At 48.0% G+C, this 15,856-nt stretch overlaps 1 protein-coding gene across 1 annotated transcript in view; it reads right to left on the reverse strand.

The window, feature by feature from the left end:
* CARPB (Carbonic anhydrase-related protein B) overlaps nt 1-15,856 on the reverse strand; it is a 246,824-nt gene that overhangs the window by 9,952 nt on the left and 221,016 nt on the right. Inside the window, exon 7 of the mRNA XM_050183355.2 lies at nt 12,908-13,062. Within this exon, the coding sequence (XP_050039312.1) occupies nt 12,908-13,062 (155 nt within the window). The remainder of the gene's footprint in view (nt 1-12,907; nt 13,063-15,856) is intronic.

Raw genomic sequence — 15,856 nt, forward strand, 5'->3', positions numbered from 1 at the left:
TCAACCGCAAGGAAGCGAGTTGACTCCCCCAGTGATACCGAAGCCACCGAGCTGTACTCTATGTCGGAAGACGACTCATCCGACGACGGCTTCATACCCGTCCGGAGTAAGAGGGCGAGGAGAAAAATCGTCAACACAGCGCCGTCAACTCCTGCGAGCACAACGACTATGAAGTCAAGGCCTGCACGCTGGCCACACGTCATCATCTTTATGCCGGAAGAACCGTCAAGCAACCTACGATTGCTGAACAGGCAAGCCCTATCCATTTTTCTGGAATGTGCGGTGCCGGATCAAATTAAAGACATAAGAATCAATCCACGCAAGAATATACTCGCCATAGACGTGTACAACGCGAGTGCCCTTGGAAAACTTCAAGAAATCACGGAGCTAGGCGTAATCGAAATGCGTCCCTTTATCCCGATTGACGACACATCCATAGCCAGTGTGATTTACGACATTGACATTGCCATTCCCAATGATGACTTACCTAGTCTCATCAAGCCGGCATACGAGGGCACGATCATTACGCAAGTGTGCCGCCTTGGGAATACGCGCTGCGTAAAAGTAATATTCGAGGGGGATTGTATCCCATCCCACGTTAAAGTCGGACAGTTCCGACATCCGGTTCGACCATTCATCCAGAACCCACTTCAAGGCCATCAATGTTTCAGGCTAGGACACATCAAGGGCGTGTGTCCCAACTCGCTACTGTGTCCCCGTTGCGCTGAACCTCATGCAGAACAGACCTGCGGTGCCACGGTCCTGAAGTGCGGCAACTGTAGCGGCCCTCACGCGGCCTCGTCGAAAGACTGTCCCCGCATCAAGAGGGAGCGCGTGGTTCTCAAGCAAATGGCCAGAGACAATTCAGCCCACAGGGAGGCAGCCGAAGTAGTCCGGCGTCGGCGTCGGCGTCGGCGCCATCGTACGGTTTCGAAGAAGGCGCATGTGCCAAGTGACAGTACCCACTCCACTGCAGTGCCAGTTAGTCGCGCCGCGAAAAGGCCCACCACTTCCACCAAGGAAGCAGGAAAGACTCTTTCTTTGGAGGAATGGCCTACTCTACCGAGCCAGTCCCTTGCTAAGGAACCTCAGAAGGTTGGGGACCCACCGGATCCTTCTCCAGTCATGGATGATTCACCTAAAACAGACCGTCAAGTCATCTCGGTGCTACGTTCCCTCATGGAGGCCATTCGAGCGCTTTTAGTGGACAAGGGGACACCGTCTGCTCGAAGCACACTTAAAGTGCTGGACACCTTAAGCCCAGTGCTTGCATCCCTCAACTAGGAAGATGGCTACCCATACCCCATGTTTCCTGAAAGAAGTCAAGGCAGCGTCCGTCATCCAGTGGAACGCCAGAGGGATAAAATCACGAATTTCAGATTTTCGTCAGTTCGTGTACACCAATGTGTTCCACTCATCGTCATTTGTGAGCCCAACTTGTCGAAACCAATAAGACTGTCAGGGTACGAATTTATCATGTCATCAAGAAATGGTGCATGGAGCAAAATCGTCGTTTTTGTCCGTCGTGAACTCACCTATGTTTTGCAACGAATTGCACCCCACGACGACAATCAATATATATGCATCACAGTTAAAAAGAACAAACTCTTATTTACTCTCATAGGCGTGTATATATCACCTTCCAGCAATTTCGATACCAAAAGATTTTCGGATATCTTGAGTGTTTGTCCCGCCCCATGGGTCAATCATAGGAGATTTCAATGCACACCATCCAGCATGGGAAGTACAAGGACAGATGCAAGAGGACGAAGATTAGCAACCATCGCCTACAACTATGGCCTTACTCTCTTGAACGATCGTAGCCCCACTTTTCTTCGAGGCGTGACATACGGCAGCTGCCTCGACCTTGCTTTCGTCTCCAGCTCTCTCGCCAGATGTGTGAAGTGGTTTCCAGACATTGAGACAGATGGGAGGGATCACATTCCCACCTATCTGAACATCAAAGGCTTGTCGTCAAGATCAGGCCCACGGAATACCATTCGGACGATTCAATGGGCCAACTTCAAATCTGAGATGGAAGATGCCTGCCGCGAGGGCCTACCCTCTGGGTTAGAGCAAACGATTAAAATTACGATGCAAAACGCCACTTGCATGATGACAATCTCTTCCATGTGAAATGATTTCGACATAGAATTAGAGCGACTTCGAGCACTTCGTCGCCGGGCGGAACGTCGATATCGCCGTACAAGATCAATCCATGACCTTAGGGCAGCCAAGAGGATGCAAAAGAAGATTCAGCGTCGTATGGATAGATTAGCGTCGGAACGTTGGGCAACGTTTTGCCAGACACTCGACCCCCGCAAGCCACTGTCTCACATTTGGAAAACGGTGCAAGGTCTGCGTTGCCTTCCGGAGCGGCGTTTTCCATTCAAAGCGCTAGCGCTTTTCCAAGGGCGGCAAGACATCGATGTCGCAGAAGAGTTTTGTGCGCAGATCGCAGACCAAGCGACTCGTCCAGATCCTCCAGCCTGAGCTGACGTCCTCCATTCCCGCGATGGCCGCATGGACCTTCCTTTTACAATGGAGGAGCTCGAAGCGGCACTAGCTCTCTGCAGGCGCTCATCATCTCCGGGTCCGGATGGTATATCATACCGGGCCTTGTGCTATCTCGGTGAATCCGCACGGATAGAATTGTTGAGCCTTTACAACTCCTCATGGCAGGAGGGAAATGTTCCTGACGAATGGAAAGTAAGCCGCCTGGTGCCACTCTTAAAGCAGGGCAAACCCCCTCTGGAGCTCACCTCTTACCGCCCAATAGCGCTGGCCAGCTGTGTAGGAAAGATAATGGAACGGATGATCCTTGGCCGCCTGGAATGGTACCTTGAATACTACAAGATCTATCCGATTTCCATGGCTGGTTCACGACGGGACCGCTCTTCCATCGACAATGTAGTTGATCTCGTTTCATATGTCCAGCACGAAAGGTCCTGTAAGCGTTTATCTGCAGCTTGATTCTTAGATATGAAAGGGGCATACGATAACGTATTACATGATACCATTCTCGACGCTCTTGCGACGGTTGGCCTAGGTGGTCGAGTCTTTTTGTGGATTACAAGTTACTTATCTGCAAGATCATTCTATGTGTTAACTGACGATGGCCCAACTACGCGACGCTATACCAGCAGGGGCGTTCCTCAAGGCGGTGCTCTCAGCCCGACGCTATTCAACCTTGCTCTTATTGGACTTGCTGAATACTTGCCAACTAACATCAAGATTTCAATATACGCTGACGACATCTGCGTCTGGGCTTCGGCAGTCAGACGTCCTCAGATACGTGCGCGGCTTCAAAGAGCGGCCACTTTGACAGCGAACTACTTGTGTCAACAGGGTATCAGCATATCACCAGAAAAATGCGCACTAGTGGCATTTACTCGCAAACTGATGATGCCTTATCTTATCTCAATTAATTGGCGGACCATTTCCTATGTCCGAACCCACATATTCCTTGATGCAATTATTGACCGAGACCTCTGTTGGAGCCCGCACGTGGCCTATATGAAACGGCACCTGACAGCAACTTCCCAGTTGTTTAAATACTTGACAGGAAAGATGTGGGGGATGTCAGTAGACGCAATGCTTAAATTCTACAGAGCTCTCTTTCTCGGTTTTTTAAGATATAGTGTACCTGTACTGAACAACACCTGCAAGACAAATATTCGTGTTCTACCGGCAGCACAAGCTCAAGCACTCCGAGTCTGCCTCGGTTTCCCCAGATGCACGTCAACAGAGGCAACTCTTGCGATTGCTCGGGACCATCCAATGCGAACTCACATTACGGTGGAAGCCCTGAGAACACACATCAGACATATTGCACGTGCCCCCTATCACCACCTTGCAACACTACCTTCAGACTGGCACCAAGCATCATTCTCTAACGCTATCGTCAAGTACAACGACAAGCTTCCCTCGGGCTTCACCGCTGCATCTAAACCATCGATACCCCCTTGGTGTCTTATCAACCCCACAGTCCATCTCGGTGTACCAGGAATTGGAAAAAAGTCTGAACTGTCGTCGCCTGTGCTGAAACAACTATCTCTGCTTCTTCTGCACGACAAGTACGCGGACAGTTAACACATTTATACTGATGCTTCCACAAACATCCAATCTTCTTCCGGTGCTGTGGTTGTCCCAGCAAGAGCTATTACCATCAGCTTTAGGACTGACCACCCAACAACATCGACATCTGCTGAACTAGCTGCTCTTCGCGCTGCACTTTGTTTCGTCAATCGGGAGCCACCTCGACAATGGTCAATCTTCAGCGACTCAAATGCAGCCCTACAATCTGTGCTATCAGCTCTGCGTCGCGGGCCATTCGAACAGCTCGTATTCGATATTAGATGCCTACTCCATACATCACAGGAGAAAGGACATCACGTGACGTTTCAGTGGCTGCCAAGTCACTGTGGCGTCATGGGAAACGAAGACGCCGATAATGCCGCTCGGGGAGCTCTTGAAAACGCACAAGAAGAGGCCATACCACTTTCACGATCCGACGCAGCTAGCAGACTTTGAGTGCTTGCACAGGAGATCACGCTCTCTCTATGGTGCACACCAAACAGCCAGACCAACCGGAACAACCGTCAATACCACCTGCCCTCTTTGGTGCATCTCTGTATGCCAACGGGACTCCGCCGAAGAGAGGCGACTCTGCTTTATCGCTTATGGCTAGGGGTGGCTTTCACGAAATGTTACTCATTTCGCATTGGAATGGCCGACAACGTTCTCTGCAATGCCTGTCTTTGCGAGGAGACGCTGGAACACATACTGAGCGACTATCCTGAATATAATGTTCAGCGACAGTCCCTGGCATCCGTTCTAGCGCACCTTGACACTAGACCCTTGTCCCTCGACACGATTTTCACGTGCCGCCGACAGAAGACATCGCAGCTGAAGGCGACGAAGGGACTACTTCGGTTTTCGAAAGAGACGGCATTGGACAAACGGCTGTGACAGTGATATCACGTACCACGCCAGAGTGATGGACTCTAACGGACGATGTGTGTGTGCTGTGTTATGTGCTCTCTCTCTCTCTCCCTCCCTTCCCCATTTTTCACCCCCCATCCCGCTCCCATGTGTAGGGTAGCAAACCGGTTAAGCTAAACTGGTTAACCTCCCTTCCTTTCCTTTTCCACTTTTTTCCTTCCTCCCTTCTTTCTTTCGGTCTTTCTTCTTCCTTCCTATCTTTCGTTCTTTCTTTCTTTGTTCTTCTGTTAATTCTTTCTTTCGTTCTTTCGTTACGTCTTTCATTCCTGCCTTCATCCTTTCTTTCGTTTCTTCATTCATATTCAGCCATTGCATCTTAGCTTGCTTACGAGAATATGAGCCATTGCTGATGATTATATTTTTTGCACCACTCATATTTTTTTGCATGACTCGACCAGACGTCGATATTTTTTCGGGTATAAGCAACTGCAGCGAGCCATCTAAGTCTTTCGCCTTAAAAACATCAGTAATTGTTCCATAGGGTAACAGCTCTCTCTTAACCAGTGACCGTATGTGGCGCGGACTGACCCTGCCTTTGTCAATCGCCTCTCACCATTAAACTTGTAACGACTCACTAAGAATGATTATCGCTCGCTCCCTCGTACACTTCAGATGACTCAGTGAACTAAGATATGAAGCCTCTTTTCTGTGCAACTGCTGAAGTAAATCAAGAGAGGGAGACATAGAGAGAAGGAAAAGCAATAGAAAGACAGAGACGTTAACCTGAGGATATATCCGGTTGGCTACCATGTAGGGAAAGGGGGAAGGCACTGCGAGAGATGAGACACAAAGAACCAAATAAAAAAAAATCAGCAACATAGATTTGTATCTGCGTGGCGCTGTCACACAGTCTGCGAAGGTGCCGCACAGTCATACACAGCGTCAATGGTCCCACCAATACAGCCGACTTCCTACAGCGCACAATGACAACTCGTCACATAGTCCGGTACCTCTTAAATAACGCGGCAACGCCATTATAGCGACTCTTGCTGACGTACGTACAGGCCAATTTCCAAGAATTTCACTTTCCGTGAGTGGGAGCTTGTCCAGTTGGTCCAGCGTGACCGAGAGCGCTGTTCTTTGCGGGTTGAAGCGAGGGCACTCGCAAGGAAGGTGCACGATCGTTTCGATACGCCCGCATAAGTCACAAAGTGGGCTATTGGCCAATCCGATCGTAAAGGAGCACGCATGTGAGAATGCTACTCCAAGCTATAGACAAGCTAGAAGGGCGCAGTCACATCGTGGGAGGTCAGGCGGAATACGGGTTTGCAAATTAGGGATCCAGAATATGGAGGTGTGTGCTTGTAAAGTCGGATGAATTCCATCGATCTAATGTTAGGTTGAGCGCAAGCCCGCATAGTTTCTTTCGCTGCCTCGGCTCTCTCATGACGCAGTTGGCTGCGTCATGAGAAAATCGGGCAGCTGCGTACGCTTGATTATTTCCGTGCATGGAAATCAAAATGCAACATTGAAACATTGACAAGCCATAATCCTCCGATAATTCAGATTGAAACTGTTAATGAACACGGGCACAAAAGGCGAACGAGAATTTAATCACGTGCAGACCAATATTTCCGAACGCACGTGTATATCTTCTGGTAATACAATGCAGTAGAAAAGTCAAACGTTCACTGTGCCTCTAATGTCTGAAGACAAGTATAAGCTAGAGGTAGCCTGGACTTACACTCTCTGTTCAGTTTTAAATCAACGGAACATCTGTGTTTCATATAACGTCCACATAATTACTCTTTTCTTGAAGACACAAAAGTGAAATTTTCTAGTACGCCATGCCAGTAAGCGAAAAAAATCAACGACATTAACGGTAAAAAAGGCATAATCGCTTTTCTTTTGTCGATTTAAAAAGGCAAAAGAAAAAAAAAGAAGAATCAGTGAAGACGTTGAAAAAGAACAAGAGAAAGGAGAGTCGGTAAAAGTATGGGCATAGAATTGTCGCGACAGCAAATATTTTCATAATGAAAATGCGATTTTTTCGTCGTTATAGCGGCTGGACTCAATTATATTTCAGCTTGCCTTGGCGTTTCTCAAGAGCCCATATTGCTGGGTCCCAAAATAGTGTTCTGGAGAATCTCTCGGAAGAAGCATTTAATACTCCTTTTTACTTCTTTTTCTCCTTTTTTTTAATGACTGTCGCTGGAGCAACACGCGTCATAGTGTCGTGAAACTCTTTTTGTACGCCTTTCGCCTTCACTTTGTCTTTTGTTTTTCTGTCCTCTTGATTATGATTTTAACAGACGTATGTGTAAATGGGGAGCGGGGAGCTCCTTATTTGCTTCCTGCGGCAAATAAGGAGACAAGCTTCAAAATTTTCTAATTGAATCCTTCTCACATTGCACCATCGCACGCTGCGTGAGGGCCCCCGCCGCAGGGCTGGGACAGCAGCTACAAGACGACACGAAATTTGTCTCCGAACAAAAGCGCGAGATATGCGCGCCGTTGCGTACCGCAAGCGGCCCTTTGCGAAATCAAGATTGGTGCGAGCGCTCCATGGCGCGAACTTGCGGCAGGCGACATTAAACATTTTTTTTCGGCAACTCGGTCAGCCATTTCTCGCTGCTGTATCCGTCTGGCGTTGGAGTTATACTCCGTTGACGTGTTTGCACTGGCGTGTAATCTGAGAGGAACCTTGAGAAATTAATAGCGACAGCTGCGGGAAAGGAAGAGCGGCAGTTTGAAACTGTGTATTCCTCAGGGAGCTTTGAAGTGGGGGGCACAATTATCTGGAATGTTGATGATTTTATTCTCTCTCTCTCTTTTTTTTTCTTTGAAGATCAATGACAGTTTTGTGGAGACTGACAGCGACAAAAGGTCTTAAATTGTTGAAGGCGAGATTTCGAAACTGCCAATCTTTTTTTCTATCACTCTCTGTTACAATTGTATGGGAGCGCGAGTCGATTTACGAGTTTCGTAAACGCGCTTGCAACGTCAAAAATTAAATAAATTAAAAAATGAAACACTCTTATAAACAAAATTCCTTTTTTTTACAGAAAAGACAGTCGTATGGTGCGTGTGAATCTACCATTAGCGTCTAACAATGCAACTGTTCTGCATACATGAATAAAGGGAAAATCAGACATCCACCCGTTCGTAGCAATTGCTACAAAGGAAACGCATACGGTTTCCTCGAAAGAAAAGCCTCACAGTTGAAGAAAAATTCGTCCTGGTCCGGGACTCGAACCCGGGACCACCGCCTTTCCGGGGCAGCCGCTCTACCATCTGAGCTAACCAGGCGGCTAGCAGATGGCAGGGCGAAGTCGAATTTGTCGACAACACGAAGCAAAGGCAAGAGTTTGACGTAGTAGTTCTGCGGAAACCCGCAAGGTGGAGAGAAGTAATGAATAAAGGGAAAATCAGACATCCACCCGTTCGTAGCAATTGCTACAAAGGAAACCTATACGGGTTCCTCGAAAGAAAAGCCTCACAGTTGAAGAAAAATTCGTCCTGGTCCGGGACTCCAACCCGGGACCACCGCCTTTCCGGGGCAGCCGCTCTACCATACATGTTTGATAAGCTTTAGAGCGCACTTTTGCATGGCGCTGATTGGCCATGACCCCAAGGACTTCTTCAAACAGGAATGTCTATGAAGCAATGCTATACAGACCCTCTAAACTTTACTAAGACTTATGTTTCCTCTAGGCTAGATGAAAATAACCAATACGTAAGAGAGATCCCCGCGGTCGTAGCCATTATTCGAGGTAAAACGGCGGCGGTTCAAATTATGTGTGAAGGCGGGCCCCTTCATCAAATTTTGTCAGCAATGGTCGAACAAGGAATGTCCCTGACGTCAACGTTTCAATGAGGAAACTTATCTTCGCCTCGTTGGCCCATGGCTCACTCGGTTTCGCTCATTCGGCTCACTCGAGTTTGTGTTCTTACACCACGCTTCATAGTAATAAAATTTTCCGTATTAAGAGTGCTGGGTAGTAATCCGGGCAACGTCAGCACCTCTACCTTAGTAGCTGTCTCTCTCAGTTTCATCGGTTTGCGGTTCACTTGATATTAAAAAAAAATTACAGACATTCGCCTTCGAATATCCATCGTGCCATTCAAGCGGTCGATACCGACGAAGCGCATATTTGGGAAGGTTTCTTTTTCTTTCTTGGCGTTTAAATAACATTTACAACACTGAAACTCCAACGTCGACTCCTTTTCTATAAAGGTGGATTTGGAAAGACGAAGAAAATATTGTTCCTGCGCTCGTCGCAAGACAAAAATCTTCGTTTTCGATTGAAGCGGGTTTCTATTACTAAATGAGAGACGCGGTGAATGCGACGTGGCGCGTCGCCCCAGTCACATCTAAGGAAATCCTCGTGATTTACAGCGCCTGAAAGAAGGCGAATTGGGGGATCACGTGGCTAAGGTACGCTGCGCGTGTTTATGGCTTCACTATTCCTTCACTCTTTATCCGTGACGTCAAAAATCGTCGGAAATGGCAGCTGCAGAACAAGTAAGATATACGCTCGACCCATTTGCGCCTTCCAATTCCTAAATCAAGAGGCTTTTTTGTCTTAGAAAGAAGTGACGCACAAGGATAAGGGTGAAAATGAACCGCGTATCAGATTCAAAGCGGCGCCAAAGAATAATTGAGCTGTCTTTCTCTCTACGATATTTTTTTTTCAGTAAGAGCAGTCACAAAAGAGACACGTGACAGCCCGCTGTCACACCTTTCCGAACTTTGCTACCTTTTTTTTTCTCTCTGGTGATTAACGTTCCATACGGTTCGAGAGCCTTTTGTTTTACTGCCAACCTGTTGAGTTATGCTGATTTAAATATGTAGAACGGCGTTTATGTCTGCGTGATTTCTGAAAAGCTGCCCGTGTGGTAGCGTTGTGTATTCTTTTTTTTCTGCTTACGACAGAGCAAAAGAAAAGTGGCCAGTAGAGAATGGATTAAACTAGCTCCTCAGCTCGTGACTAAATATTTAAAAACGGGCACGAAAGTAAAAAAGGTATCTTGCGAAAGCCATGGACACTTATTGGTAAAAAAACAAGGAAAAGTAAAATAAAGATTGCTAGGACCGCAGTCTTGCTGTCGTAAGAGATGTTATTACACCAGCAAGGACTTCTGCTTAGCATGATTTTTTTTTCCGGGAAGCTAAGGATGACATGGCGTTCCTAACTTTGAAGACGAAAGTGGTGAGCCCGTGTCAGGAAAGCTTCAACCAAAAGCACAGATAAGAGAGAGAGAGACAGAGAGAGAGGGCTATGGGGAAAGAGAGAAAAGTGAGACGAAAATTCTTCGCAGACAAACAAGCCGGAAACAGTACACAGCGTGCCATACATTACACGACAGGAAAGCATTTGCCTGGTTGTTTTTGGCATAAATGAGGGCAGCATTTCCCTGCCTTCTTCTTTGCATGCCCACAAGCTACGCTAGTGCCAATTCCGCGGGAAAGAGATTGGGGGGAGGGGGGAGGGAGAAAGATAAGGCTGGAGCGAGCTGCTGTTCAGGAATGGGAGGGCAGTTATGTTTTTAACCGAAATCAGTTCCGCGTGAGCACACACACAGCGCAAACCGTTCCCTTTATCCCCACTGGCCTTGCCAAGAAAGCCGAGAAGACAGCTACGTGCATTTTGCCGCGCTTCCCGCCGGCGCATATACATAAGCCTAACAGGCTGCGCGCAGGCGGATATTGGCTTACACGGTTCGGGCACGCATGCATATGAACGAGACCCGACGTGCGCTACAGCGGCAAGAAAAGGAGAGGGATAGAGGGAGAGAGAGAAATAAAAAAGAAGGAAAAGCCTAACCCGTAAGACAGGCTACCGCGTGCAAACGCGGAGATGGAAGAAATAATGCTCGACGCGCTTGCTCGCACAATGTAATAAAAAGCGACACCGCCAAGAACGGGTCGGTCGCATGACTGACGAGGAGATGCGCTGTGCGAGACGAGGAAAAGAAATGTAATAAAATGCGCAAAAAAAAGGGGGGGGGGGGCGGATGTGGGAACATTGTTTCGGAGGAGGCCCCCCCTCGCCCCCCAACCTGCTGCCTCCTGCGTTGGCACTGTTAAGATATCTTCCCCTTCTCCGCTCATTCCGGGCACTAGCGAGGGCTTTTGTTCTCTTGGAGGCAGCGAGACTAATTACTCTGGCGTCCTGTTTCAAGGAGCGCGGCGGCCGCGAGGCGGTCTCCTTTGTTAATATGCGTGAGTCCTTCGCTTGTTCCTGCCTGCGCGCGCCTGGTACATTTTAGTTGTGTTGCCGCTACACGGCGAGCTCCGATTCGCCGTCGACGCGTACGCGGAGTTATACGAAGAGTGGGAATCAGCAATGGTAGAAGGAAGGCCACTGAGGCCACGTTGTGCACGGGCATTTTATTTTTATGCGAAATCATCAAATGGCCCATTGAGCGAGAAAATCAGCGTCTGTAGCAGCGAAGCAGCACCTACATTCCCATTGGCCGCGACGCCACGTCACTAGCGCGCCTCAGTGGAGCAGATACGACGACGAGTAGCCGCGCGGCGAGAAGGGTTGTCGTTGGCGAGGCAGTCGCGTGACGCGCGCGTGCGGGTGCCGTCGTCTCGCTCTCGGAAGCCGGCGCGCGGTCCGCATCTATCTATCTATCTATCTATCTATCTATCTATCTATCTATCTATCTATCTATCTATCTATCTATCTATCTATCTATCTATCTATCTATCTATCTATCTATCTATCTATCTATCTATCTATCTATCTATCTATCTATCTATCTATCTATCTAATCTATCTACACTGTGCTCAGTTGCTACGTGCGCCTGCCGGCCTTGGTGGCCGCTGCTGCTTCCTCGGCCTCTCGTCGCGCAGGACGTCAATGGCATGCGGCGTTGGCACCGCAGGCTGCTGCTGCTCGCTGGTTCGATCAGCGCGTACCGCTATGGTACAACAATCGCAGCACAAAGCTCGAAAGACCACGCAGCGGTATTTGATTGGACATTAATGCTTTCGCATTCACAACTCATGCGAAGTGCTTAGGTGACCTCGCGTTTTTCTTCTTTTTGTCTTCTTCGTTTCGTGTAGCGAGCAAACTTTTCCGCGTATATAGAGCCCTCTGCCACAGAAAGAAGCACAACGGGAGAAGTCAGGCAATTTTTATACCACGAAACCTGTGTTGCAGGCGTGCAAGGGTTATGCAGAGGTTGCAATGATTGCGGCCAAGAAACGATGTTTCGTTTTGAACGAAGCAGTTCAACTGGTCGTGAAATGAAAATGTGTGAGCTCCACAAGAAGAAAAAATGTGCAGTGGGTTGCATCGAATAAAACACTATGCTACAGTGTAGTTTGATTATGAAGTCGCAGTTTAACGCGCCTCCGAGTCACCGCGTGTTTCAGTAGCGCCGGAACTTCAAAGCTAGCTAACGTAGTATAACAATTCGTCGCCGTTAGCTACAATTTAAATGTGCCGCCAAGTGACGAGGACGCCAAAAGTCATTCGTTATGCGTGCTGCAATTGTGGTTTGCCGCGAGAATGTGAGAGAGGAATGGGAAGAAAGACATGTTGGATCATAGAATAAATTTAACGAATTTACATTCCACGGTTTTACGTGACAAAGCCACGATCTGATTACGGTCGGAATCACAATGTAGTGGGCGACTCCGCATTATATTTTTTACCGCTTGGAGCTCTTTAACGTCCACCTAAGTATAAGTACACGAGAGTTCTTGCCTTTCGTCCCCACAAAAATGCGGCCGCCGCAGCCGACACCAAACCCGTGACCACGAAATGAGCAGCTCAATTCCATAGCAACTTAGCTGCCGCGGTGAGTGGACCACGTATTCTGTCAGCTCTCCAACGAAGCGACGCGCGCCTTTTATACGCAGGAAAATAGGTAGTAAGGAATCGAACGTGCGTGGAGAAGTCAGCGGAAAACAGACAGCGTGTGAGAAGGCGGGTGCATATATACCTGCTGCTTGGTGATATAGATCGGCCTGTTGAGGACAATCCATGTGACCGTCTCGTGACAGCCAGGCATGGTGAGCGACCCTTCGTACGTCATGAAGTGGTCGGTACCCGGGAGCAGCTCCTTGATGGAGAGGTGCTTCATGGCCGCCTCCTGGCCTGAAAATAACGTGGCGGACAGAGACTGAGTTACACTGAAAATGAGACGCTTCCTTTTCACTAAATTGTATCCTTCTGTCTCACTGTTCACTCCGATTTATTCATTGGACCTTCAGCGTGCACTCGATAGGCTGAAGGCGTGCGTTCGATGTTTTCACTAAATACGTTCGATGTTTTCACGACATGACCTCTCAACTTATATATTTCAATATGCAGACTCTCGACGTGTTTTCGAGGTACCGGCGTTTTCAAACCGATTTGCAAAGCGCACCGACAGGGACGCAATGCTATGCAGTGTTGGGATATCAGCGAGGCTGCACTTCTTGAAGGCTACTGGACTGTACGAGCGCTTGTGACAGCAAGTGAGTGAGTGAGTGAGTGAGTGAGTGAGTGAGTGAGTGAGTGAGTGAGTGAGTGAGTGAGTGAGTGAGTGAGTGAGTGAGTGAGTGAGTGAGTGAGTGAGTGAGTGAGTGAGTGAATGAGTGAGTGAACTTTATTGTAGGTCTGGTGAGCACGCGAACTTGACGCGCACCCGGCTAGTACCATGTCGGGACCGGCAGGTCTAGCCCACTGACCCGGTCACGGGCACGCCGGACAGCCAGGTATTGCTTGTCTAGAGTGAGGCTACGCAGAAGCAGTACACATTCCTCTGCGATTGACGTCCTTGATTAACATCCCTACCTTTCCTTTTTTGCTTCTTTCTCTCTCTCAAAACGCCGTGTCACCTATAGAACTTTGCTAAGAGTAACGAGCCAGGTACGTCTGTTTTGTGTTCGTAGTCCCGTGACGTTTTATATGCAAAATTTTCTCATTTAACGCTGCGGCTACGGTGTTTACATGTATACTGTTACAAACATGCTACTACGATGAGGCTTTGAGGACAACTGGGGAGTAAGGTGGGAAACGTTCACTTCTTCATTTTTGTACTTTCTGGACGCATGGGAGAGGCCACGCGCGAAGGCTGCCAGACGATCAGCATCTCGAGCAATCACTAAATACAAGCCTTTATTTTCATAGGTATGGCCTCAAAGAGTCAATGGGTAATGAAAAACACCACACTTCTCGCATCAAAACATACTCTAAATTGACCTCCCGGGTGCAAGAGAGGAGCGTGTGATATATTAAAGACCATTAGGGCGATTTTCTGGATCATGTTTATCTGGAGTCATGACGCTCACTCTGGCAGCGTAGTGAGGCCGAGCAATGGAGTTTTCCAGCTATGCTCAAAGCAGGTGTAGCATGTGCACGAGGAAAACGTCTGCATCTAGGCATTTGTCTGCGCACTTCAAGATTTGAGGCCTACTGCACAATGTCAGTCAGGCCTGCGCGCATTCAAAACCACATCCTTGCTCATCTTCTTGTGTGCACGCTGTGTTCACGCTCTGCCGCTTTTTATTCTTCTGTACTCATTGCCCATCAACCCCCGTTAAAGGCATGCAAATTGTGTGTTTGGACTCCGCCTCTTGAACTCCTTACCTTTCTCCGTTTAGCACTCTCCCTCTCTGGCTCCGTTTTGTATAGCGCAGAGGGAACGACCACAAAAAGGACGGGATGACGCGCACCTACTTTGGAGCAAACCAGAACAGCCGCTGGGATTCAACAACCATTCATCTACGTATTGCTTGGCTTCGACGAAGTTTTTCTTGCGGCCAAGTGATTGGTGACCATACCGACGTTGGCTCCAGATACACCATTTTTGCATGCTAAAGTTCACAAATGGCGGCATGTGTCAGTGCTATTGGCCCGAGCCGGCAGCGAACCACGCCTGTGTGGTACTGACCTGTGACGTCATGCTGCTCTTATAAAAAGCAGAATCGACGGCGGACGGGCATCACTTTGGAGCAAACCAGGTAGCTGCTGGGATTTAACAGCCATTCACCTACTTATTGATCTGCTTCCAAGCAGGTGTGTTCTTTCATAAAACCTTGTAAAAGGATGGACAGGTGGGTGAGTTGGTACGGCAACATATTATTTGTTTGTAGCGCGAAAGGACGCAGACGAAGACTAGAAGACAGGATAGCGCTCGTCCTGCCTTCTTCTAGTCTTCGTCTGTGTCCCTTCGCGCTACATACCGAGACTAAAACCTTCGTAAGAACTCTCTTCTAGCTTGTGGTTTGCTCCAAGTGTGCGTGCTTCTGTGCTATCAATATGGGAGACAAGGTACCGCCTACTGAAAAGGGTTGGGAAAAGCCTCTGCTGACCTAGCAGATGGGTTCACTGTTGCGCATCAAGAACTGAAAAAGGATTTAAAAGGGTTTATGGTAAGATAACTAGGAAATGTGAAGGCATCAATGGATGTTATGAACGAGAAGTCTGAGCAATTCAAGGCCAAAGTGTTGACTCTAAGGAAAGGCGTTGTCTGTGTCAAAGCTGAAAATCGGGAACTTGGAAAAGAAAACAGTCGCCATTAAATGGCTTGAAAGAACTGAGGAGAGACGTAGTAGACCTAGAGCAATACAGTATAAAGAACGATATAGAAATCAAAGGCGCCTCCTTGCGAAATTATTGCAGAAATGGAGGCTATTTTGCTTCCGCTCACAATACAAAATGGTCCCATACTATCTCTGGTGATTTTATTATTGATTTATTGGTAATTATTGCAATGGTTATGTATTTATTCTCCAGTCATTCAACCATAGAAATGTTGCCACGACTTCCAGACGAACGACCAGTCAACTTGCATCTTTAATAGACCATATAGTGTTCGTTCAAGACATCTTTTTATGTGATGTCATTGAGGACCACTGTCCTATATTTCTGTTGTTGCTGTGGGCTGGTGGGTTGCCTCTGTATC

This window comes from Dermacentor andersoni, chromosome 4 (genome assembly GCF_023375885.2).
Source record: "Dermacentor andersoni chromosome 4, qqDerAnde1_hic_scaffold, whole genome shotgun sequence".
Classification (NCBI taxonomy): Eukaryota; Metazoa; Arthropoda; class Arachnida; order Ixodida; family Ixodidae; genus Dermacentor; species Dermacentor andersoni.